Source organism: Schistosoma haematobium, chromosome 1 (genome assembly GCF_000699445.3).
Source record: "Schistosoma haematobium chromosome 1, whole genome shotgun sequence".
Classification (NCBI taxonomy): Eukaryota; Metazoa; Platyhelminthes; class Trematoda; order Strigeidida; family Schistosomatidae; genus Schistosoma; species Schistosoma haematobium.
This window is the reverse complement of record NC_067196.1, coordinates 20,942,095-20,968,428: the sequence shown is the minus strand read 5'-3', so window position 1 is coordinate 20,968,428 and position 26,334 is coordinate 20,942,095. Positions and strand designations below refer to the sequence as shown.

Below are 26,334 nucleotides of genomic sequence, written 5' to 3'. Positions count from 1 at the left end.
GCAATCCTTTCCAGCTCCTTCCAGTTGTAATTCATCCTTTTCATATCTGCTTCTATTATCCGACGTAATGTGTTCTTTGGCCTTCCTATTTTCCGCTTCCCTTCAGGATTCCAAGTTAGAGCTTGCCTCGTGATGCAGTTTGACGATTTGCGTAATGTATGTCCTATCCATTTCCATCGTCTTTTCCTAATTTCCTCTTCAGCTGGAAGTTGGTTTGTTCTCTCCCACAGAAGGCTATTGCTGATGGTATCCGGCCAACGGATGTTGAGTATCTTGCGTAGACAGCTATTTATAAATACTTGTATCTTCTTGATGGTGGTTGTTGTAGTTCTCCAAGTTTCAGCTCCATACAGTAGAATTGCCTTGACGTTCGTATTGAAGATTCTCACTTTGATATTGGTTGAAAGTTGTTTTGAGTTCCATATGTTCTTCAACTGTAGGAATGCGGCCCTTGCTTTGCCAATCCTCGCCTTTACGTCTGCATCTGAACCTCCATGTCTATCGACGATGCTTCCCAGATATGTGAAGGATTCTACATCTTCCAGAGTTTCGCCATCAAGGGTGATTGGATTGCTGTTCTCCGCTTTGAATTTGAGGACCTTAGTTTTCCCTTTGTGTATACTGAGGCCTACTGATGCAGAGACTGCTGCTACATTGGCTGTCTTTATCTGAATCTGTTCACGTGTACGTGATAGGAGGGCTAGGTCATCTGCGAAGTCCAGATCGTCTAATTGGTTCTGAGCTGTCCATTGTATTCCGTGTTTTCCTTCAGATGTCGAGGTCTTCATAATCCAGTCGACCACCAGAAGAAAAAGGAAGGGAGAGAGTAAACAGCCTTGTCTGACTCTGGTCCTTACTTGGAATGCATCTGTCAGCTGTCCTCCATGCACTACTTTGCACTGTAGTCCGTCGTATGAGTTCCGGATAATATTGACAATCTTCTCAGGAACTCCGTAGTGTCGAAGAAGTTTCCATAATGTCCTCCTATCTACACTGTCGAATGCCTTTTCATAATCAATGATGTTGATGTATAGTGATGAGTTCCACTCAACTGATTGTTCGACGATGATCCGTAGTGTCGCAATTTGGTCTGTGCACGACCGATCCTTTCGGAATCCAGCTTGTTGATCTCGAAGTTGGGCATCTACTGCATCCTTCATCCGGTTCAGCAACACTCTGTTGAAGACTTTCCCTGGTATTGACAGTAGTGTTATGCCTCTGTAGTTTTCACATTTGCTCAGATCTCCTTTCTTTGGAATCTTGATGAGGTGTCCTTCTTTCCAGTCCATTGGCACTTGTTCCTCCTCCCAAATCTTTTTGAATAGAGGGTAAAGCATGCTTGTGGTTACTTCGACGTCTGATTTCAGTGCTTCAGCTGGTATGTTGTCGGGTCCTGCTGCTTTCCCGTTCTTGATTTGTCTGACGGCCATTCTAATTTCTTCCGTCGTTGGTGGGTTGACATCTATAGGAAGATCTGTGTGTGCTACTTCGATGTTCGGTGGATTCATTGGAGCCGGCCTATTCAGGAGTTCCTCGAAGTATTCTACCCATCTGTTTCGCTGTTGTTGAATTTCAGTGATTGGCTTGCCTTCTTTGTCTTTGACCGGCCTCTCTGGTTTACTGTATTTCCCTGATAGTTTCTTCGTTGTATCGTAGAGCTGTTTCATATTTCCTTCTCTAGCAGCTTTTTCTGCCGTCGTTACTAATTCTTCCACGTATTTCTTCCTGTCGGCTCTAATGCTCCTCTTCACTTGCTTGTTTGCTTCTATGTATTCAGCTTGTGCTTGGACTTTCTCTGCTCGTGTTTGGCTGTTGTTAATTGCTGCCTTCTTGTTCTTCCTTTCTTTGATCTTGTCCAGTGTTTCTGTAGAGATCCATTCCTTATGATGGTATTTCTTTAGGCCCAGAACCTCTTGACACGTTGAAGTCAATGTTTCTTTGATGCCGTTCCAGTTGTCCTCCATACTAGTTTCTTCTTCCTTCAGTAGATCTTGAAAGGCTTGGAATCTGTTGTTGAGAGCTATCTTGAATTCATTGAGTTTGTCAGTATCTCGAAGGAAGGCTGTATTGAACCTTTGTATTGCTGTTTGTCCACTTGTCCAGTTCTTTTTTAGCTTCAGTTTTAAATTGGCTACAACTAGGTGGTGATCTGAAGCTACGTCAGCTCCTCTCCTGGTTCTCACATCTTCCATTGTCCTTCGGAATTTTTTGTTGATGCAAATATGGTCTATCTGGTTCTCTGTAGTGTGGTCCGGTGAGATCCATGTAGCCTTGTGTATACGTTTGTGTGGAAATATTGTGCCTCCTATGACTAATTTGTTGAATGCACACAAATTTGCAAATCTTTCTCCATTTTCGTTCCTCTCTCCCAGTCCATGTCGTCCCATAATATCTTCATATCCAGTGTTGTCTATTCCGACCTTGGCATTTAGATCTCCCATCAGAATGGTGAGGTCCTTTCTTGAGCATTTCTCTATGATTGACTGCAGCCGCTCGTAGAATTGATCTTTAATGTCGTCGTTGCTACCATTGGTGGGTGCATAACATTGGATAATATTCATTAAGATCCCCTCCCTCTTTGTTTTGAATGATGCTTTGATGATTCTGGATCCGTGAGATTCCCATCGTACAAGTGCATTTCGTGCTACTTTGGACAGCATTAGAGCAACTCCCTGAGTGTGTGGAGCATTGTCCTCTTCGTGACCGGAGTATAGCAGCATCTCTGCCGTAGCTAGCCTTTTCTGTCCAGCTTGGGTCCAGTGGGTTTCGCTGATTCCCAGTACTGCTAAGTTGTATCTCCTCATTTCCGTTGCAAGTTGACTGGTCTTCCCGGTTTTCCACATTGTTCTAACGTTCCATGTACCTATAAAAATTTTTGCTCTGGTTGTTAGAAGGGGCATCGGCCTCGTGGCTTCCGAACGAACTCGGCTTTCACCATGAAGCGTCATAATTCTTCTAAATGAAGACCTTCTAACTCTCAGGGCAGAGTTAAAATGGTTTGAATTATTTTTTCTGGTAAGCGTTTTTTAGCGAGTTAGTTTTCTACGGGATGGGGACGCTAACCCCATGCCCAACCCTCCTCCTTTACCCGGGCTTGGGACCGGCAGTAACTCTAGAAGAGCTACAGGCGGAGTTATCGATTGTGATAAATGAAACATACATTAAAGTTGAAGGGAGGGTGGATTACTTGATTTTGATCAAAAGACTCAATGATATTATACTCACTGTAAAAACTGACTTTCACTATTCGCATTAAAGTCACAGACTGGGCAACTGAATATGATTCAAAATATTGTGGACTGGCTGATGCAAATTTTGTACAACACTGGACCCAGACTAAGTGGTCTATAAATTAAGCGTTTTCTCACAGCTACAAGGTTGCGGATGTGCAGTGCCAGAGAGTCCCATACTAAGAGAGAATGGCCGTGCATTGATTTCAGTTTTCCAGTGATTGTCCAACGTAGATAGTTTAGTGTTTGTACAGTGTCTGTATACGTCTATCTTGTTGTACATAAATCGTAAAATTCGTTTATTTCAGTCATTTTCCTTTATTATTAATGAATGGTTTAAAGTAACCTGTTGAAGTGGATCGTCACTAATCGTTGTTGACAGAATTTATGGAAGAATCAATTATGTTTATGATAGTGGATCTTGAATTTTGACACAAAATTATTTTTGGTTCAATAGAATTTTAATATTAGGGCTGATGTCAGTTTATGATGAAAACCCTATATCCATTTATTAATCCTGTAAATATTGATCCTAATTCTTCACATCGGTTTATAAACCTTATTTAACTCTAGTCAGTAGGTGAATATTTTCAAGGCCATTTTAGCGTTGCTCAAAAGTCGTTCATAAATGATAGTCTCACTGACTTATATTCGTTATGTAAAGATTTTCTCAATAGTGACATTTTGTAACAAGGTCTGCAGTGTAGATAAATTGTTATTGTCGTCGGAATTGAGACAGTCTATTTCATACCATTTTGGGTCTAAACTAGATTGTCTTAATGATGTCTACACGGAAACCTGAACCCAGTACATTTTGCCTTAAATATCAACACAGTATACTCTATGCTACTGAATCCAGACGGTGATTAACTTATTCAAAGTATATAATGTTCATATCATTACTAATACGTGTCAGAATTATCCAGTTGTTGATATCTTTAAAAACTGAATTCCACATTCTATTTTTCTTGGCTTTTTCCACGTTTTGTTTTACATTTCATCAATTTCTTCCACTCATCCATTTACTCCTTAACACAGTATATTTTCCGTGTTTCTGTTTAATCTTACTGTCAAATATAATAATAATAATAATAACAATAATAATAATAATGTAGACGTTGTTGCCATTGATGTTAGTGGCTGTATATATTAACCTTTCTTTATAAAAGTTCGAAATATACATGGTGATAAGTTCAGAAGTAATTCTATCGTGAATACAAAAGTAAACTGTTGTAGTTATTGAAAACTTACTTACGCCTGTTACTCCTCGTGGAAGAGGATAGACCGCCCATCAGCACTCTCCATCCAACCCTGTCCTGAGTAATCCTTTCCCGTTCTTTCCAGTTGTTATTGATCCTTTTTATACCTGATTCTGTTACCAATCGTTCACTGCTTCCTTATATTGACTAGTTCGCCAGTCTGTGATATAAACTGACTTCACACCGTAATACTTTGTGATTACGGATTTAAGTAATCTTTTCGGCAAATAAGTCATGAAAACAGTGGTAAAGGAAACCAAATAATACTGACCGGTCGCTACAAAATATAATGTTGTACGACTACCTAAATCTCCTATTGATATATAAGCCTCTTATATAAGTGTTTAAGCCAGCTACTTAACGAAGAAAACTCAGAGTGAGTAAGAAGCTTTTATTAGCTAACCAAAGTAGAATATATACAAAACTAATTCATAAATATAGATCCATGTCCCTCAGAAAATGTAGCATGAGCCAGTCAGCATTTCTCATTTACACTTTGTCGTATATCTTATTGACCTAATGTCTCAAGTACTCAACAATTTTTAACAGTTCGCTACCATTACTATTATATCCTCAACCTCAAAAGTGGATCCCATCAGTCACTGATAATTCAACACAAATGAAAAGAAATAAGTATATCCAAAAATTCTTCATGATTCTTCGACTGATTAAAAGATTTTTTATAAGAAATTTTCAAGATCCTTTTAATTTTTCACAGAATTATAATTGAGGTTTAATAAAATGTTGTTACATTGTTGATTGTTTATGTTATAGAGAAGTACCGTGAAATGGACTACATAAATCTGTGTTAAATAACTTGAATTAGTGTTTATGAAAATCGGCTAAACGATTCACTTTGCCATAACATTTGTCTTAATTTTAATTTAGAAACTTTTACTGACATATGTATTCATATTAAATTCAGTGTCACCAGCTTTTCTATGTTGATGACATAAACTTCAAGTTGAACTTATATTCACCAACAACCCAAGCAATTAATTATAATCGAGTCAAAAATCGACGGAAGATCTGATTAAAATTTGTGACCGGTAGAGTTCAATTATGTCTGTCCAAGTAGTCAATAAACATCACTAAAACTAACTTGGAATTTAATCTGAAGAAAAGTTTAAGTATACACCAATGATTATTAGTATGAGCCTAAAAAGAAGAGGGATAAAGTGAGAACCAGAGAGAAAGGTATAGAGAAATATATGAGAAAAACCCATAGAATTCTTTTAAATAATCAGCTAAAAAAATAAATGAAGAAATTTCTAGTAGGTGTTTGTGAGAGATTGACATCAGTTGGAAATGCCACTGAGAACTAACAAGCACTAGACACCAATTACATCACAGTGAAAAGCATCTCAGATGTTCGATTGTTTTATGGCTGGTCTACAGTGGTGACCAGTGACTTTTAATGACCGTAGGGCTACGTCATGAGTTGTTTGAAGTTGAAAATATACAAGATTGGATGCCAACAGCGTGGTTCAAAGCCTAAGCTCTTATTGTGACACTTGAAGGTGCTAAGTTAATCCCTGAAAAGGTCATTGGTATGCACTTCAGAGCATTCCCGTACCATGGTGAAATGATCGTCTAGTGTCTCATTGTTTTCACTTGTACCTGAGACTAAGGTCAATCTAGAACAAAAAGAGTCCAAAAATTAAATTGATCTCGCCAAAGGCTTTTTGTCAAAATTACCTCCAGATGTACTTGGATCTCGATTAATATAAGATCATCGTTTATTCATTTCCCGTTTCTTCTCCTTGTGTCATATAAACAGAAGTTCGGAATTATTTTTTAATACATTTTTAAGAAACATATTCGCATTTGAATTATCACTCTTTGTCAGACACATCGTTTATGGCTCAGATTCGATAAAAACGGCCCAGATACATTTACTTTTTCTTCTCCCCTGTATCCCGAGTTTCATAATTGGTTTTTACCTTATATTCCATGAAGTGTTGTTTTCTCCTAAAATCATAAGCTAAACTATTTTTATGTTCATCTCACTGGGATAATTGAGTGTAGCAACTTGGACGGAAGTGTACTTATGCAAAAAACTTTATTTCCATCGTCAATGAGTTTGTCCAGTGATCAGCTCACTGGGCGATGCGATTGGCCTTTAAAGCGAAAGATAACGAGTTCGAGTCCCGGAGTCCATATCAGCACTGGATTATCGGTAGACTCAGCTGATACATTCAAAATATGTTGAGCCCTTGTTCTGTATCCCATTCCTAACCACATTCTATGTATGCTATAAAAAATGATGACTTGATCGAGGCAATCTGTAATAGATACACAAATGTCAACTAAGATTGACTAATATTCAATGAAGAATATCGGAAACTGTCCAATTCCAAAATGTAGTTAATGTATTTCTTTTATACCTGCATTCAAATTAGACTAAACATCATCATAAAGCTTTCCTGTTTGAAATTTGTTCACTCAACGATGGCCATGTGATTTACATATTAGCAGAAATCACACTGTATATTTAAGGCTCACCAATATGAAATGTTTGTTAATTGTCCTTTTCAAGGTCATTGACTTAAAACTAATTGTATAATTGTTTGACATAATGAAAATATTGTCTTTTGTTCATGTACACACAATACATACAATACATGCAGTGCTAATTTCACATGTAGGTAATACACTAGAATTAGGTCAACTATACGAAAGTGTAAAAAAATGTAAGTCATTCAATATATGAATTGTGTAGTAAATTTTATTATTGTGTTTGTTACTGTTTGCAGAGAATGTTGGCTAATAACTGTATATATATACTGAAAATTTCGGTCAAACACACAACATGATTTCGTATGACACAGGGTAAACATGTTCTAAGTATATTTTTTTTAAAAAGAGAGGTAAATCACTGATGTTGTTAATAAGTAATGACTTTAAGACCAAAGGTCCTACGTTTAAGTCCAGCATGCGCACTACTGAGGGGTCCTACATTAGGACGAAACGGCCGTCTAGTACTTCCAGGTTTTAAACGGTGGCCTAGCTTAAATAGACTCGTGATTTCAGTTGTGAAAATACTACGATCTCCACAACTTTTCATACTGATAGTAAGTAATAAGTGATTTTGCATTTAATCAATTTCGATATACTATACTAAATTGTATGAACCTTGTATGGATACATTTCACTGAGAGTGGTGTAAAATGAATCATTATGCAACACACTGATGTTCAGAAGATAATGCAATCTTAGATAATGTTTTCAAGGCAAACAAACTAAATGCATTATCACATTTTAACCTCATTTATTCCTTTTGTCTAGGTAAAACTAGTCACTAACAGGAACAATCCATCATGGCATGAAAGGATAACTTTGTTTATTGATGGAATTTTCTCTTAACAGAACTCAATTGGCCATACTCATTATATTTTACATATTTTACTTATATACCTCCCAGTGGCTTAAAATTAACTGCCATGATATTATTTTTTGGCCCAGTGAACTTGATTTTTAAATAAAGTATGTGTACTTAAATTTATCCATCAAAATCTTAATATTTATAGATACTAAAGACCGTTGAACTAATCCAATGAAATTAATCACTAAAAGGTCACATAACAATCTACTCATGTCATTATTTGTAATCAACTGGACATGAACAATGGATGAATGACAAATTTGAGAAATTTTCATTCCATTTTGAGTATTTCCAGTAAAATCACTTTAATGTCCCTTCAGGTAGACACCAATGATACTTTTATTAATTCATTACTGCTTTGGTTATACACAGAATTCTAGATAGTAAACTAATTTATGAGCTTGCGTAAATCTTTATCGGTTGAAGTTCTTAGAATGCCGATTATCCATGTCCTTGATTGATGTACTATACTTAGCATTGGATGAGGTCAGATAAAAATTAAGAGCCGACTGACGAAAACAACAAAATTTATTATAATTTTGTGTAGAGGTTTAAAGGCTAGATTATAAATTAGCTTGTCGGGGTGTGGGCTATATCTAACGTTGAATAGCAGTGATTACATTGTTTTATAAATACTTAAAGCCAGCGATTGACATAAAACCAGAAGAAATTTGTCACGTTAACAACCAACGTATACTGATAACAGTTTATGACTACATCTATCTTGTTTGACATCAGTGCTGTGCAACAATTAAAAAGAGTGTAAGATAATAGTTGTAATTTAATTTGAAGCTTTATACACAATCTCTCTTCTCATCAAGTTCAGGTTGAACAAATATCCTTAACAAATAACAGTAATAATCATAATAATACAGCTTTGATTATTGGTCTCATTCAGAAATACAAAATTTGAGAAGATTGTACAAAGTTGTTTGTTTTCAAACAAAGTGACGAGAGATTTCATCTCTGACTAATTTCAGCTTGACAACTATTGAAAAGTGATAAGTTGTTTTCTGTTAGCAAAGAACTATTCACTAGTATCACATATAGATGTAACGTGATGTTTATTCAATCTTACCAATGAGTTGATTTTACAGTTAATAACATATTATCGCAACTCTCGAGAATTTATTCACTAATGATAACATTGATTTTATTTATTCACTGAAATGAATAATAAAAACAATAATTGACCAGTTATCGTAGGGAAGGAAGTAGAATAAAAAATAATTAATTATAAACATCTATCTGATTGATTCATCATAAACTCTTTGTTTTTGTTTTCAGTCTCTAGCTGTATTTTTATTATTTTTTTTCAAAAAAAAATACCCGACTAGGAATTATTATTAGTAGAGGGGTTTATAGAAACTATTGAATATTATTGATATCACGAAGTAACATAAGTTAAATCAGATAACTCTTTCATCCTAATAAGGGATTCATCGACAGTGATCATCCACTACTCCATAGAATTTTCATTGAATGTCTAATTTAAGTTGATTTGCTATAGCCATAGTTACTATTAATTCACTGAGTACATTCGATTGATATTCACTTTTCTTTTTTTTTTGTTTTAAATTTATAGATTAGCACTTTTATTCAAAGAAATGTGTAAAAATTTGTCTTTGTTTGTGTATCTGTGTATGTACATTTTGATATCTGAAGTACAGAAAGTAAATAATTTAACAACAACCACAAAAAAAAACTAAACAAGGGCGGGTAAAAATAATAAAGTAATTGAAAATCCAATACCAATATAACAGACATAAATAAGTTAATTCATAAGTATATCAAATAGAATATATTAATATTAGTTATAAATAAAAATAATAAAAGTACATATGAATAATTTATCTCTACTTGACTGAGTCCATGAATTCAACATTTAATCACTATAAGCAATTTGAAATTTTTCTGGACTTTTTCCAGTATACTTATTACTAATAAGAATTAATATTATTATTATTATCACAAGTGTTAGTAGTAGGCTGAATGGTGATAATAACAATGGTGTGACTAGTAGTATTAGTATTATTATTGTTATTATTATTATTATTAATATCAGCTTTATTCAATATTATATTTTTGGTACAATATACAATTCTCAGCGTAAAGTATTTCAACAAGTTTCCGTTTCTTTCTTCTTGGCCGGTCCTGGCGATAAATATTGAGTGATCGCCAGTTAGATGTTAGCAGTTCAGTAAATGAACATCTGAATAATGTGCATTCTTTTCGCTGTACATTGCCAGCAACCACGTTGGCTCTTATTGAGTTTTTTGTAACTTTGACAACGAATGGTTGTACACTTTTCAGAAACGCAGCAGAATAGGTTATGCGATTAATAAACATAATGATATATTAAAACAAACAAAAATAGATAACTTGTTGAAATATCTAGATGGCAGGAACAGGTAGCCCAGATGCTCAAGTAGTAGTACAAGTGTAATTCTGTACCATTATTGTAATAAGCACTATCTGTTGTCAGTATTATATATATATATTGCACAAGGTAAATCGATAGAATAATCGGATTATTGACAACAGAGGAGAAACAAAAAAGGAAAAAAGGTGAATTTTACCAATAACCAACTAACCGATCTAAATTATTTAACACAGTTTAATGTTGTCTGTAGGGAACGTAATACATAAATCATTTGATCTGTTCGTTCATATAGAGAATGAGATTGAGAGAGAGAGAGAGAGACGATGAGATACGTATCTGCTTTTTTTTTATTAATCCTTTAACACGCTACTTGTTTTCTCGTATAATAATTTACCGTCTATTTTCCCCATCATTTTGTATAATTTGTGCGAGTAAGTGAATGATGATGATATAATCTCCTTTCTCTGTCCCCATCTACTTATCTATTCCCTCTCTCCTATTCCTCTCTGTCCATCCATAATGTTACAAGTTTCTGTTAATTATCGATAATTTGCTGAAGCCAATAGTTATTCTTAACTACTAACTGAATAAACATTATGACTACTTATTCATGATGTGGCTTCAGTTTCTATTTGAGTGATCCATATTGTAGATCAAATTGAAAAATAATCATGAATCATAAAATGATCAATAAATGAGTTTATATCAGTGTTTTAGGGAGATTTGGTATTCATTAAAGTTAGAATTTTGTACCGAGGACTAATATTTCCGTTAAAAAACCGTTCGGAATCTCAAGGAACAGTAGACAGAATAAACATAGGAACACTTTATTCACAAGCCTACAAAAAGTCAAGCTGCACTTGTGAAATATTTAAGGGAAGCACAAAAATTGTTGTGTTCACACACTATTCAGAAAAGCCAAAACACACTACAGCATTTTTACTACATGAAAAGTTGAAGGAACTCATTTTCTGTCTATCTGTCGTAAAAGTGACTGAACCAGGAACTTCATCATAACGTGTTCAGCAAATCAACATATCATAAATTTATACCGAAAGCAGATTGTCATATCATCTGTGAAAAGTATCTCAGAAATCCCTAGAGCGATAATGAAAGTTATTTTGAACAATGTCCCTCACAAACCGACTTAATTACCTAATTTCATTTTATGTCAGCTTAAAGGCACAATACCAAAAGAAGAAAAATGAAGCATCATCCACGAAGTACATTGAATCAACTACAAGAAATATTACATCGGACAAGTTGAACCCTTCTCTTCACCAAGGCATAAATAAGTATAAAACAGTTCAGAAGCGTGACATTCAAATCAATCTGCAGTTAATAAACGTATTAACGTAGGTCCAATCCACCAGATCAGACGAAAAATATTAATCAGTCACGTGGTAGTAGATCAACCCAAAAAGGCAGTCAACGTGAATACAACGACAAGTGGAAACTTGAAACTTTGGGAGACAACCAGGATCTTCATATTCACACACGAACACTCAACCTCTAGACCATTAGGCCGAAAATCAACAGTGTTAATGTCTAGAGGTTGAGTAGTTGTGTGTGGATTCGAAGATCCTGGGTCTGAGTCTCGCGTGGGGGGTCATGGATAAACGCCGCTGAAGAGTCCCATACAAGGACGAAACAGCTGTCCAGTGCTTCCAGGTTTTCAATGGTGGTCTAGCTTAGATCGACTCATGGATTTAAATGCTAAAATTATCACGATCTCCACAAATTCCAATTCATATATTAGTTTATAATTGTAAATAACTATATTTATAATAATGATTCCTTTTCATTATTTAGGTGTTAACCTCAATCTAAAGTCATTAAAACTTATGATTGAATGACTACATCGAGGTAATCTGTTCAGGATGCACATGTGACAAAAGAGAATGTTACTTAATTTCGAAAATAGAGTAAAACGATCTTTCATGCTTATATGTACTCAGTAGCTTAGTGGATAAACCTTTGGCATTCGAATCGACAGACAATATGTTCGATTCTCACTATGAATATAAATTAAAATGTAGGCACCTTCAATTGGAGTCTGAAATAGGACTTACTAGTTAATGTGATTTGATGAAATAAATGAAATCACTGACACACACCTGTACCTCAGTTGCTGAATAAAATGAAGTCAGTATATCCGATCCCATACAGTGTAATGTACTAACAAAAAGTAATTGTCAGGGCAAAAGAAAATGTATACCTCAGGAGGTTGGTTATATATGCTAGTTAAAGCAGCGACTCTCTTGATGTTTCAAACTAAATACGTTCATTAAATTATCAATAACTTAATGTTAGCCACTATCAGATCAAAATATTCTATTTGTTGACCGAATATTTAAAATGACTTATGTTTCATTGTATTTTTTTTATATTCTTTCGGTCAGTTATGAACCATTTGGTGGTGCGTTATTAACTCTTCATCCGTAGTCATACTTTCCTCATTGCACCGAGTAAGATCAATCATCCCTGAATAACAACAAGGAGCTACACTAGGATTTTGTGTTACAGAAGTAACGGACAACTGTTTTCATCTTTAACTAGAATTATTCAACAATAAAAACCTTTCAAGCTAAATAGATTTCGTAGTATACATTGTATATATATAATTGGATTAAAAGGACCGGAAATGCTAAACAGTAAACAAAGTAAATAGATTTAGTAAAAATGATTACAACATAGATACAAGTGATTTTTCCAAAAATCTAAAAATAGATCTCTCATTATTCATAAATAATTTCCTCTTTGTAAACAAATAAATAGTAATAATAACAATAATAATAATAATGATAATAATAGTATTGTTACTGTTAATATTAGTAGTATCAGTATTAGTAATAGTTGTTGTTGTTATTGCTTTTATAAAATTAATGGCATTTTATCAACAATTTGATAAAAGAGACAAATATTATTACTTTTTGAAAAGAACAATTGATTACGTATGTGAAACGTTTTGTGGAGATTGAATCAACATATAAGTGGCTTACATCATTAGTGATACTTCAGTTGAGTGCATAATTATAAGCTAGCGAAGAGTAAACATCTGTTTACTTCTTAACGCCAAACTCTTCAGTAATGAAAACTCACAACCTGGGCAAAGAGAAAACTCCAGAAACTTCATATGAGACAATAAATGAATAACTTTCAAATAGATGAATTGGAATTCAGTGAGTTATTCTAGATCCGTCGTTAATTATTTTATATACATTGAACCTAAAACAAAATGAGGCGTATAATATATCAGTAATGCTAGTATTGTGATGTGTGCTACTGATGTCGACAGATATAAGTAGTGTGTATCACCGGTCGGAAGTAAAATGTCTGACAGCAGAAGGTTAAGAAGATCAAAGAAAAGAGAACGATAACAGAAACTAATTAGTGTGGAAACGAAGGAACGATTGAGTCTAAAACAATTGATTGGCATTTTGTACATGAAATATTTACCATATGGTTCTGAGATTTTACCAAAAGATTCTGAAATTTTGTATTTAAGTACGTTCGATTGTCCTCACTGGTGTTCTCATTCACTAAATTCTGAGAACATTCTGCACATTTGTGGATCCATTTATTTTGGAATGGCATTATTGATTAGAAATTAGAATTAGGAACCTAAAGTTTTGCCGAGAAGTAAATATAAACACTAGAAAATCCGAAAATTTTCGCTATAAACTAATCATTCTAAAAACAACTGATATTTCATACTTAAAATTTCAGAAACTAACAGTTGAACATCACCTTCTAATCGTCTCGGTTACTGAATTGAATCGTCAGAATCTATGGTTGAACGATCACATATTGTAAAATTATTCTTCAACTTCCTGAAGTACATGTTTTTACATGGAGTGTTAGTAATAATGACTTAAAATTCTTTATTTTAGATTTATTTATAATTAACTATCAACTTGATCAAAACATTTCATGTGTATAAAACATTTTAAGCCATTTAATAAACAGTACATTGATTTGATTGAAATCAAAGAAGTACTCACTTCATTGTATATCCATCTGACTATATTTGAAAACATACTTCTATATCATCAGTGTATCACTGTGATTATCCATTTTTCATTTATCTTTATGGTTGACCAATTTAATCAAAATAAAATATAATTTAAATACTCATTATAATATGTTTTCAACTACTTATTTTATTCAAATAGTTTCTATGTAGTGTCTATATATCACTCATTTCTTTCTTTTTCGATAAAATACTACTATCATAATTGATCAATACGATAAATAAGGTTTCATAAGCCATGGTTACATTTTTGCCTGAAAATTCGCAAAAAACATTATCATCAGAGAGAGAGAGAGAGAGAGAAAAAAAAAGTTAGATTCGAATGGATATGTTCTAAATTTTAGATTATTACATTATCGAGGCTTTAAATTTTTAGTTTCCTCTTACCTACTTACCATTAATATTTAATTGAGATTTACTAACCGGATACATTAAGATTCGATCGAACTGTTTTATATTCCTTTTATGAGCCATTAGTAATGTTAAATAAACATGAGATGAAATTAATTTGATCTGACTTATAATAGTATGAATTAGTTTATTATGGAACACTGCTATTGAATTATTCAAAATCTGCACAAATCACTTTATTCAATTATAATTGTGCTCAATGCCCCCAAATGCCCTGGCGCGGCCGCGAGTGGGTAGGGCCCGTCTTCCCTCTCGAAATGCTCTCACATGGCCACGCGTATATAGCCTCTGCCAGGGAAGTCCTACTCACTGCCTCCTCGTGGCGGGGGTGTTGTTTACGAATTTGAGAGGACAAAAAGCGAACAAAAAGCGCTTTAACCAGGTTGATGGACACGGAGAGTCCTCCTAGGGAAGTTGGAAAACCCTGATTCCAAACCAATGGTGCACATGGGCTTCAATATCCTGAGGGACTGCATCTCCTTACGATGCTCCACTGCCTTGTGGACTAGACTTTTAGGTCAAAGGCTCCAGGTGTGGCCGCCTAAGAAAACCACATGCTTCGATCTAGGCACCCGGGCAGTGTCACAGCCCTCACACAAATCAAATGAAATTTGTGTGGTGAATATGTATTTGGTGCCCCCTTGTACCAATATCTATGTGTTCAAATAAATAAAATAAATAAGTTGTGATCAATATCCGCGATTATGGAGCACTGAATTAGTAACCAACGGTTCACATTTCCAACTCTAATGAATTCTCAATGAAGTTAATTGTAACCAGATTTTTGACATTGAATTGTCACAGCACTATATTGTAAAAATGATCAAAGTTTCCTAAATACGTTTTTTTGAATGTTTCTAACCTTTTAATGTAAAAGGAATCAGTTTGTTAAAATATCAATTCAATAAACCCAACTATTATGTTGTGAATGTGATTATAGATCACAAATGATCGACAATCATGACCAGTGGAGTTCAACCAGGTCTGTTGTGAGATAGTAACTCACTGAAGACAATGGTGAATGTGTCGCTCAATTTCGTGGATTTGTTGAAGTTAGACATTAACACCGTTGGATGCCGGCTCGGTGGTCTAGTGGTCAAGTGCTCGCGCGCGAAACCAGCAGGTCCTGGGTTCGAGTCTTTCAGGGGGCGAGGTCGTGTGTGCGCACTGCTGAGGAGTCCCACGATAGGACGAAACGGTCGTCCAGTGCTTCCAGGTTTTCTATGGTGGTCTAGCTTCAACTGACTCATGATCTTAACCATTGAAATTATAATTCATTTGATTTTAAGTACACATCATCTTAATCAGAGAAGTGTAATAATGATACCACTGACTACATAATGTTAGGATAGATGGGTAAAATGTATTTCAAATTTCAAATTCTTTGTACTGATTTTTATCTTAGAGTCTATATACAAACGTAGTGATGAAATTGAATTATTCCCAAGTCAACTGTATTTCAACCGAATTTGGTTTTTTTCCAAATTTATCAGAATTACATTAAATAAGTCAATATATAGTGCACGCAGTGTTGAGTGACCTAGACTGGTGTCCACATTGCAACATGGTCGATCGCATTCGATCTGCACTAAATAAGGACTTGACACACATGACATCGATCACCACCCAGTGATCAATCAATTATGATTACATCTCTGTCCTACAATAGGTCAGTCGCGGCCCGTATAGCTCAGTGGTAACGTCTCTGACTGTGAAGCTGGGCGACAAGGGATCGAGTCCGCCAGGGAGCACCAGTTCCCTCAAGATTACAGGTATACCTTACTGACGAGTGCCAAGTAGCACGAAGCCCGGGTTCAGGGTTTCCTGTCGACTACCTCAAACCACCATCTAATCTAAATAAGTTAACTTTATTTAGTTAACTTCATAATCACCAATTTTAAAGTTGTTAATTTCTATGATTTGATCAACATATAGTGTACCTTGAATCACAAAGTTATTATCTTTTTTCTTCTTCAAAAAGTAGATCATTTTACTTATCAGAGGTTTAGGCGTAAGTTATTTAAATCAAATTCATTTTTATTCTTGATCGTAAAGTAAACTTAAAGATCAACATAAGATATACTCCTGGATCAATCACAATGGATAAAGCAACTTCAAGGTCGTGATGGCTATGAGTTACGATTAGAATTTTCATCACGAGCTGAAATCAGATTTATATGGTACATGTTTCTTAAAATCCATATCCTATCCCTTAGTCCTAGCACGATAACTCATTAAATAATTTTTGTTTCCTGATAAGTAAAATACAGCTAGGACATCAAGGTTGGTTAGAGGTATACTTCATGCTTGCCACCTAAAATATGTTATCACTAGGATTCTTTGATTAACTGGATTGGATTAAAATGATGTTGAGAAATATTTTCCTGTTGTTAACCAATCCAAAAATAAGGGTTAAAAACAAATAATACATAATAGAAAATGATTACACTTAAAATATAGAAATTTATAAATTAATGATAAATTGTTCGAGATTCATTATTGGTCCCTATATTTTTAAATCAACATAACTTCCGTAATAGGAACAAAATGATCTGGTTCCAATTCATACCCATCCTATTGTTGGTCAGCTTCCTATTCCTATTGATAAACTCAACATTCTGAAGATTAGTTTTCTACTCACTCTAATCATAACTTCAAAACAAGTGAACAAATACGAAAAAAATTAAAAGTTTTGGTAGTCCATTCAAACAGAAAATTTATTTAATATCAGAAGGGATTTTGTTGATATTGTAGTAATTTTAGTAGTTGAGATCATGAGTCAATTGAAGCTAGACCACCATCGAAAACCTGCAAGCACTGGACGGCCGATTCGTTCTATTATGAGACTCCTCAGCAATGCGCATCCACGATCCCACCTCGTGAGATTCGAACACACGACCTATCAGTTCCACAATATAACAAAACGACTGTCCAGTGCTTCCAGGTTTTCCATACTGGTCCAGCTTCAATTGACTTATGATCTCAACTATTAAAAGAAAACTGATCTATTTGCTCTTCGTATGTTTCCGATCACTTGAAATCTAGTTTCGTGTAAATTTATATGATTCTTACTCGAGAATCTTTTGCTCAATATTCTTCACATGTTCAAGATTGATATTTTAATGTTTGAGTGAAACAGTATTTTGAAAAATCCCATTTCGGTACATGCACACACACACGCATACATACATACACGAGTATTTAGATGTGAAATTACACAAACATTCAACTTCGTCGATGATGCAATAACGCTGAGTTGGTTCACACACCTACACGAATATATACTTAGTCGGTTGAAAGAATATGCATGCAAATATTCGATTTATCAATGATGGAGATGTATCAGTCAGTGTAATAGGAATAGTGAAGAAATTATAAACGTGTAATTGTGAAATACACATATAAATATAAATATATAGATATCGTAAACTATACTATGAAATACTTCACTCTTTCCATCTATCTCTCCACTCATCTATCTATCTGTGTATCTATCTGTGTACCTATAGGGTTCACTTCTTGTATGAACAAACTACATCAGTAAAGGAGTAATCAGGAATCGTTTTACAATTTCTTTCGGTTTCATTATTTGCCTTTCATGTTCAATATTGTTTGTGCAACTGATTGTAGTTTCCATATTTTGTACCGACTATGTATCCTGTAGACTTTTGACTGTTATAGATACAGTTAGTCTATGATTTATAGAAATCTACTAACTTGTCATTTGTTTTTTCTATTGATTATAAACAAAGTTTTCATAATCATATGTGGTAATTCACTTCAGACTAGTTCTTTCCAAATTTTAAGATAATTTATATTCATGAGGATTTTCTCGCCATCTTTCTAAATGTCTATATGATGATTGCGTCATGCTTGTCGTTTCAATAATACTTTTTTCCATTTAAATCATGAACCGATCAATGTTAGGCCACCACCAAAAACCTGGAATTATTTGACCACTGTTTCGTTACAGTATTGGATTCCTCATCAGTGCTCATTCGTGATCCCCCACACAGGAATCGGACTCAGGAATTTCGGAGTCACTCATGAACACTCAACTTCTAGACGATATTGTCAGAAACTAACGGTGTTAATATTTAGGGTTCGGGTGTTCATATGTGGGTCCAAAGACTCTGGGTTTGATTCTGCTTGGAGGGTTCAAGTGACTCGCAATTATATGAAATATGCTTAGATCATTTAAACATCAACTTAAGTATCTTCTGCGATCAATCAATCGCAAATATCTCAATCGTAAAAGAGGTCACTTACGACCCGACTTGTTCAGTGGTAACATCTTAAACTGTGAAGCTGAGTGACAAACGATCCAATAAGTGAGAGAGCACCAGTTCACTCAAAATTATAAATTCACTTTGCTAACAGTTGCTAAGTGACAGGTAATCTGAGTTCGTGATTTCTTATGAATCACTTTTAACCGCTAAATAAATCTAATGTTCAAAAATACTTTTACATCTTAAACAATAATAATCTCTAATAAATATCAATTGAACCCTAACCATAGAAACTTGATTATTCATAAATGAATGAAAAAAAACTGTAAATCAGTTTTGACTGTCTAAAATCATGAAGCGTATGTCACATGACCGTCAGTCAGTTGAAGGAATTATCAGTAGTCAAGAAATTATAGTATATGTGATGATAATGATGATAATAATAATAATAATAATAGGCAAAATTTACGATAACAAAAGTTATTTTTATATCCTTTTTGGTGTCTATTGTCAACTGTTATAGCATAGAATAGACTAAATGAATGATTTTTTAAAATGTTATTGCGATTCAAGAAAAAACAAATCAAGTTATTGACAGTATATGCCTAGAACAAAGACTCCATGCTGGTTTTACTTACATGCATTATCAATATGACATGTGTTGTATTGTGTTTAAATACATAAATCCACATTCAGGCGGTAATGTGAAATCTAAGGAATACTTAAAATATATGTAGGGTAGACATATATATATATATGTAAATGGAGTGTGAAATGTTTTCAATCTCTTTAAATCAAAACAACAACAATAACAAAAAGAGAATTTCATAATCAAAAAATGACACAACAATGTTATACCTAGTGTGGAATTCAGACTTTCAACGGAAATCTTGTTATTGTCTAAGAATTCACCAATATAAGGACTAGATAAATACATTATACTTCATCTATTAATTATTCTATAGAAAATATCTCACTCCTACAGGGTGCCGATTAATTAACTCCAACTGGCACGATATTTGGGTGCAAAGTTTCTTCCCATTCTCTGACTAGCTAAGATCAAATGTGTGACAACTTATAGTGTTTAATGGTTCTTTAAATGATATTAGTCCTCATTGAAGAATAATTTCGTAATATTTAAAAATCCCTCAAAATCCGGCCATATATATTGTAAACAGCCACAATTTCTGTCGATTTTTTTTGATGGGGTTTTATTTTCTGAGCTAGATGGTTTGGTCGTGGAGCTTATATCATTATTATGGACAACATCATCACCTGAATTCGGTGCTGATGATGTTGTTCAGATTACGACGCAAGCTCCATGACCAAGTCATCCAGCTCAGAGAACAAAACTTCATCAAAATCATTCATCTGAGCTACAAATCTTCACCATCTCTATCGATTCATTCCAGTTAGAAAAATCTAGATGGCCTTCATATAGTACATTGAAAATTTTTAATTTAACTATCCATTTATAGGAAGATGAAAGGATATATATATGTATATATATGCATTTTCAAATTTGTAGATTTTCGCCAAAATAGATAATAACATTGAAGGATATGTGAAAAGTGTTGAAATTTTTCTATTGCCACGAGATCTGAAGGTCCTTGAATTTGATCTACGATGGGGTCCTAGATGAATGTTCTTCAGAAACCTCACGCTAGAACGAAACATCTATCCAGTGCTTTCTGGTTTTTATAACTGTTTTAAGTGAAAATAGGTCTTGTGCTAAGCTATCATTTTGAATTGAATTTCTTGCCTATTTTATCCTATTACATTTCATTTTACTATTGACCAATTCTTCTATTTTTATTCTAAATTAATGCGGACAAAAACATGAAATATTTTCAATCAGATTTCATTGAAAAAAGGTTAACAGTAATGATGAAGAGGATTTTGTAATTAAAACATATTACGTACGTAAATAACCAATCAGATAGTCAAATTCTGACAATATTCTAAAGCTTCAACGATCCAACTAAATTTCTGCATAATTTATTTCCTAACTTAGTAAACATTGTGTTAGACAGTCGTCCGATAGATATATATCATATCTTCAACCAATAGTACATATCTGTTTTGTCGGAAAACTAAACCGAATCTTGACCAATAGCGTAAACCTATCAGCAACCCTCATTTATCATTTGGCACTGAAATGAAATTTCTGAATAACTGAACTTACTAGTAACTTTTCCGATTTTCAGACTTGCTTTAATATATATTTCTTACTGTTAGTAACAAGGCTTGACTCTATAATAGATTGAGAAATCAACTTTAAGAACTGTGGTTTTGTATGATTTATACAGATGACCAACTTTATCCACTAACTTTTGCCATACAAGAAAGAAATAGGACAACTATTTCGTTCTAGTAAGCAATTCATTAGCAGAGGTCACCCACAACTACACTAGAGATTGAACTTAAGATCTTCATGAGTCAGAGCGAAAGCCAAAACCTTGAACACTATCATAAGAGGGTTATCCGAGACTGGTACTTACAGAAAACTTCCTATGTGCAAACCCCCAACTAGTTAATGAGCAAGAAGATAAAAGTGAGGAAGGAATTTTATTGGGCTCCAGTATTACATGTATTAACGTTCATTTGCATAAATTTATATACCATGACAGCCTGGTGTGAGAACTTAGACCAACACTTCTTTGCACCAAGCTTTACTTAAATTTTGAATGACTTATTTGTTTCTAATAAACTCGATATAAAATTATTCTTACACGACTGATGAAAACTGTATAACGGTACGAAAGACTGCTATGGTTCCTACAAAATGCCACAGTCATAAAGAAACCCCTTTTACTGAAATAACAGATGATCCAAATTCAACTTTTATATACCACATTGTTAATGATTTTTTTTCTAATGGATGTTACAATAGAGAAATGCTCAGACTTAAGTCTCCACATATTAGTTGATTTCAAGCATTTAAATGTAAAATCCAAAAGACTAAAGCACTGAATCGCTTATTATAAACAGTAAGAATGGTCTCGCAACAATTTACTAGCCTTGCAAAAAAGTAGGACATTGTTCAGTGGTCAGTAAGGATAAATTTATATTTCATTATGTACTTCTGAAACAAAATGCGTGTTCAATCTGAAAAATAAAGACATTGAGTTTTTACTGAAAAGTCTCATTGTGATCATTGTGACTGATTCAAATTCACTAGAAAAAGTGTGCCGAAATATTTTCACATCTAGCTAAGACGTGATAAGTAGGGTCCTTTTGTACAATGGCTCCTTTAATCCACTACTATGATTAATGGTGAATTTATTAATTTGAGGAAAACATTTTCCAAATGAATAAAATTTCATATGCCGATAATGTAAAGATGCTGTGTTTTGCAGCAATTCATAGATTCAAGGTTTATGGTTGAGTAGCATCACCTAGGCACTGTATCTTAACTGTCGCAACTTTGATGGTAACAATCAAATAAATTAGTCATCAATCCATGGAATGTGGAATCATTTCTGTGGATAGTTCGAGCTCTGATTACGTATGCAACATTTCCCTATTCATACGCACCCATATCGAAAATTGTGTGTGTATAAAACAATTCTTTAACTGATTAGGATACTTTCATCAGTCGTGATCAACTTACGTATAGTTAGACGGCGTAAATTTCTGAAGATTATATCCAACCGCTACACATAATGGTGTTTAAACAAACTGATCAAGTGGTTTGTATCGGTCCAGATTTACTACTATATCATTGAAGCAAGATGTTACTAAGAAGATGCATAATAAAAATTTTCCAAGATGTATAGTATCCGTAATTGATAAAACGAAATAAACACAGAACCGCAGAAAACGAAAAAGATTCAAGGATTTAAAGTATGAAATTAATGTCAAAACTGAAATAAATATTCTATGTATCTGCACTACTACAGCTGGTCCTACGATGTCTTATTCAACCGTCACTTATGGTTGTATTGCGATGGATCACAGCCAGCAGGCTTTCATACCTTTACATGACTCAGACTAACATTTGATAACTTTACTAAATGATGCGGTTTTTCACAGTTAATAGGCTTTAAACAAGATTTTGCATATGTATCAGTCATATTAGCAGAAATATGACAAACTAATTAGATGTTAGGATTAACAGCATAGGTCCACCTAGAAAAATGACGAAGAGAAGTAGGCATACATCTTTTAATGAATATTTTGTTTTGCAATATTCGTTAATTATGAACTATATAGAACTTTATGCTACTGACATTCATGTGGTATTAGGGCATAATTCTCAAAATGTTAAAATATGACAAAGTAACAAATGAACTACTCATAAGTACGCAAAATCGTTTCATATTATTTCTTCCCTAATTTCCTGAAAATATTTCGTTCAAGTAAATGTTGAATAACAGTTACACAATATATTTTTTGGAATAGTCAGCCTAAAAGTTTATCTAACACCAGTTCTGTCATGATACAATATTGTTATTTTGTTTCGAACCTTGTTTGAATTAGAAAATGGGAAACCTCTGAATACTTATGGAATAGATGAGAGATTAACACATTATTCTTACTCTTGCCTTAAGTCTCATTTCGAATTACTTCATTCCATGATCATTAACATAACTGATAAACAGATCAAACTGATTGTCATGAATCAAATGAATCATGCGAAGAACCCAGCAATCATAAATTAGTAGAGTGCATGTGAAATGGGAAAAGATATCGAGTCTTCCTTGGTTTTCAATTGCAGTGTAGCTAAATTCACTCATTGATTTACACTACAAAGTGGACAATATGCATAGATTTCCTGCATCAATAATAGCGTTGTAGTCATTAACGACCTACGTCGATGAGTATTCTCAAAGTTCCAATGACAGTGTGTAATCAGTGTGTTTAGAAATGTCGGGCATGTGATAACCATTTCTAGTTGCGACGGGTAAAGGTCGTGCAATAGTAGCAATCGACTGAAGTTGAATAATGTGAACCATTAGGCGTCAACTCAGCGATCTAAAACTTATGTACTGGCTTAAAAAACTAAATTTGTTGGAGATTATATGTAGATTCTTGAGTGAATAATATTGGAGGGTTTCATAATAGGACAAGACTGGTACTTACTGCTTCATGTTTTTCACAGATTATCTAGCTAAATTCAGTTCCTAGTGCAAACTACACAAGTAATAATATTATTCATTGATCATGTTAACTTACGTGTCATAATTATTATCACTGCTTTTACTTCAACGGATTATCTGATTATTTTTCTACTTTAAACTATTCATCGTTCTTTTTTAGCATTGAACCCCAATGTACATTGAGTCCTCTGGAGGTTACACCAAAAAATGGGTTGGTCGTAGTCATACAGCTACGGCTTATGGTCCAGATAGTACAATGGCAGGAACTCATTGGTCTGGTGCCTCATTGAAAACTAAGATTCGAAAAACTCTTGTAAATCAACCACAATCCGTACCACAGTTATCCCCAATGGCATATTTATCCCCAAAACAACAACCAGATTTTCGTTCATTGAATGGTTCATTACCAGTGACTAATAATCAGTATCCATTTCTAAAACGCGACTCATTATTTGTTTGTAACAGTAGTCCAGGACCGAATACGACTGTAACAGGACGTGAATTTGTTGATAATATACGAGAGAAATCAATTCCAGAAATTCAAACTGCTCCAACATCCCTTGATCGACTCTATTCACCTCATTTGCTTACTACAAATATTTCAAACAATAATAATAACACTACTGTCAATATTACTACTTCTTCTGATACAGCTTTTTTCAATAATAATAATAATAGTAATGAGATGTGTTATTCGAATGGATCAAAAGAATCAAGAAGTTTATCAAATGATATAGCATTTCGAATAAAAGAGAAATTCGATCAACGTGTATCAAAGCATTTATCAAAATCTAATCGAAAAATAAAATCAAATGTATATACCTATACATCACAATATCATTTACTTGCAGTATTTTTAGTCAATAAAGGTCATGTAGAAGCATGGTATGCATATGCACCAATGCCAAATCATTACAATAATAATCAACAAAATGAATTAGGACATACTCGTTTATTAGAATTAACACAACGTCGATTACGTTTACTTCAACGTTATTATTCTGATTCTAGACAATATGTTGTACTCTATGTGAATAATAATAATTCTGAACATTATTTACCAATGGGATTAGTTAATGAGGTGAATAGTAAATCGAGTAAAAATAAAAATCATATCTTATCAATAAATAAAGAAGTATTTGAAAAGGATAGATCAATTTATCGATTTATCAATTCATTATTACCGAATAATATGAAATTTGTCAATACTACTGATAATAATAACAGTAGTGATAAACAGATATTTGTAAATAAAAAAGTAAATAGTACTAAATGCATAAATGATGAGAAGTTAACAAATAAAATAGATGAACATCAGTATCAATTGAGTCGACAACGACAACAACAACAACAAGCGATTAATAATCAAACTGAAGAGAAACAGTTCAGTGAAACAGAACAACTAGTCAAAGCGACAAATTCAATAAATCATCGACCGAATCTTTGGAGAAGATTACTTGAGCATTTGATATCACATCATCAATCCACTGATAGTAGTACTATTAGTAGTAAAAAAAATAGTTATGAAGATGATGATGATAGTAATAATAATAACAGTACTAATATTGATAAGGAAAATTGTTCTGACAATATCAATGAAAATGTTGATTTCAACTGTTATGAAAAGTGTCTACATTTGGACAGTTGTCTGGCTAAACAGCTTAGTACTTGTCCTGTAACACCATCGTCAACTACAATAACCATGAATGCTACTAAGAACATATGTAGAAATAATTTTAATATTGGTCAATGTAGCAATCACGATTATAACAATAATAATAATAATAATAATAATAATAATAATTGTCGAAGGATGAAAAAGAAAGATTGCTTCACTTCATTTAAAACAAAAACAACGAATGATAATTTATCAAGTATACACCAAATCTGTACTGATGATAAGTTATCTGATGTTAGTAAATATGATGCTGATAGTCAACAAACTATTGATGATAAAGAAGATGGTCAAGAAAAAGACGAAATTAAACCAATCAAAAAATTGTCAGATTATGAGGAGATATGGTTGCCTAAATTTTGTGATTTGTAAATTTACTCGTAAATGTATGTAGTTAATATAAAAATAGTGAGTTATTTATATATTTAATTTGAGTTTTAAAATAATTTGTTTGATACTTTATATTAACTGAATGAACAGACACTGTGTATCTCACAAAACATATCGTTTATAAATGCCTTATTCTCATATTCTATTGAATACTAACGGACGTAAAGAATATGTTTAATTAATAGATAGACTTTGGTTGGAAATGAAATAAAAGACTCACACCCCATCCGAACTGGA

General features: G+C 33.6%; 1 protein-coding gene across 1 annotated transcript in view; it reads left to right on the top strand.

Moving 5' to 3' along the window:
* MS3_00004734 (uncharacterized protein) overlaps positions 1-26,334 on the top strand; it is a 36,056-nt gene that overhangs the window by 5,359 nt on the left and 4,363 nt on the right. The window contains exon 2 of the mRNA XM_051212702.1: positions 24,193-26,115. Within this exon, the coding sequence (XP_051073382.1) occupies positions 24,205-26,079 (1,875 nt within the window). The 5' untranslated portion in view covers positions 24,193-24,204 and the 3' untranslated portion in view covers positions 26,080-26,115. The remainder of the gene's footprint in view (positions 1-24,192; positions 26,116-26,334) is intronic.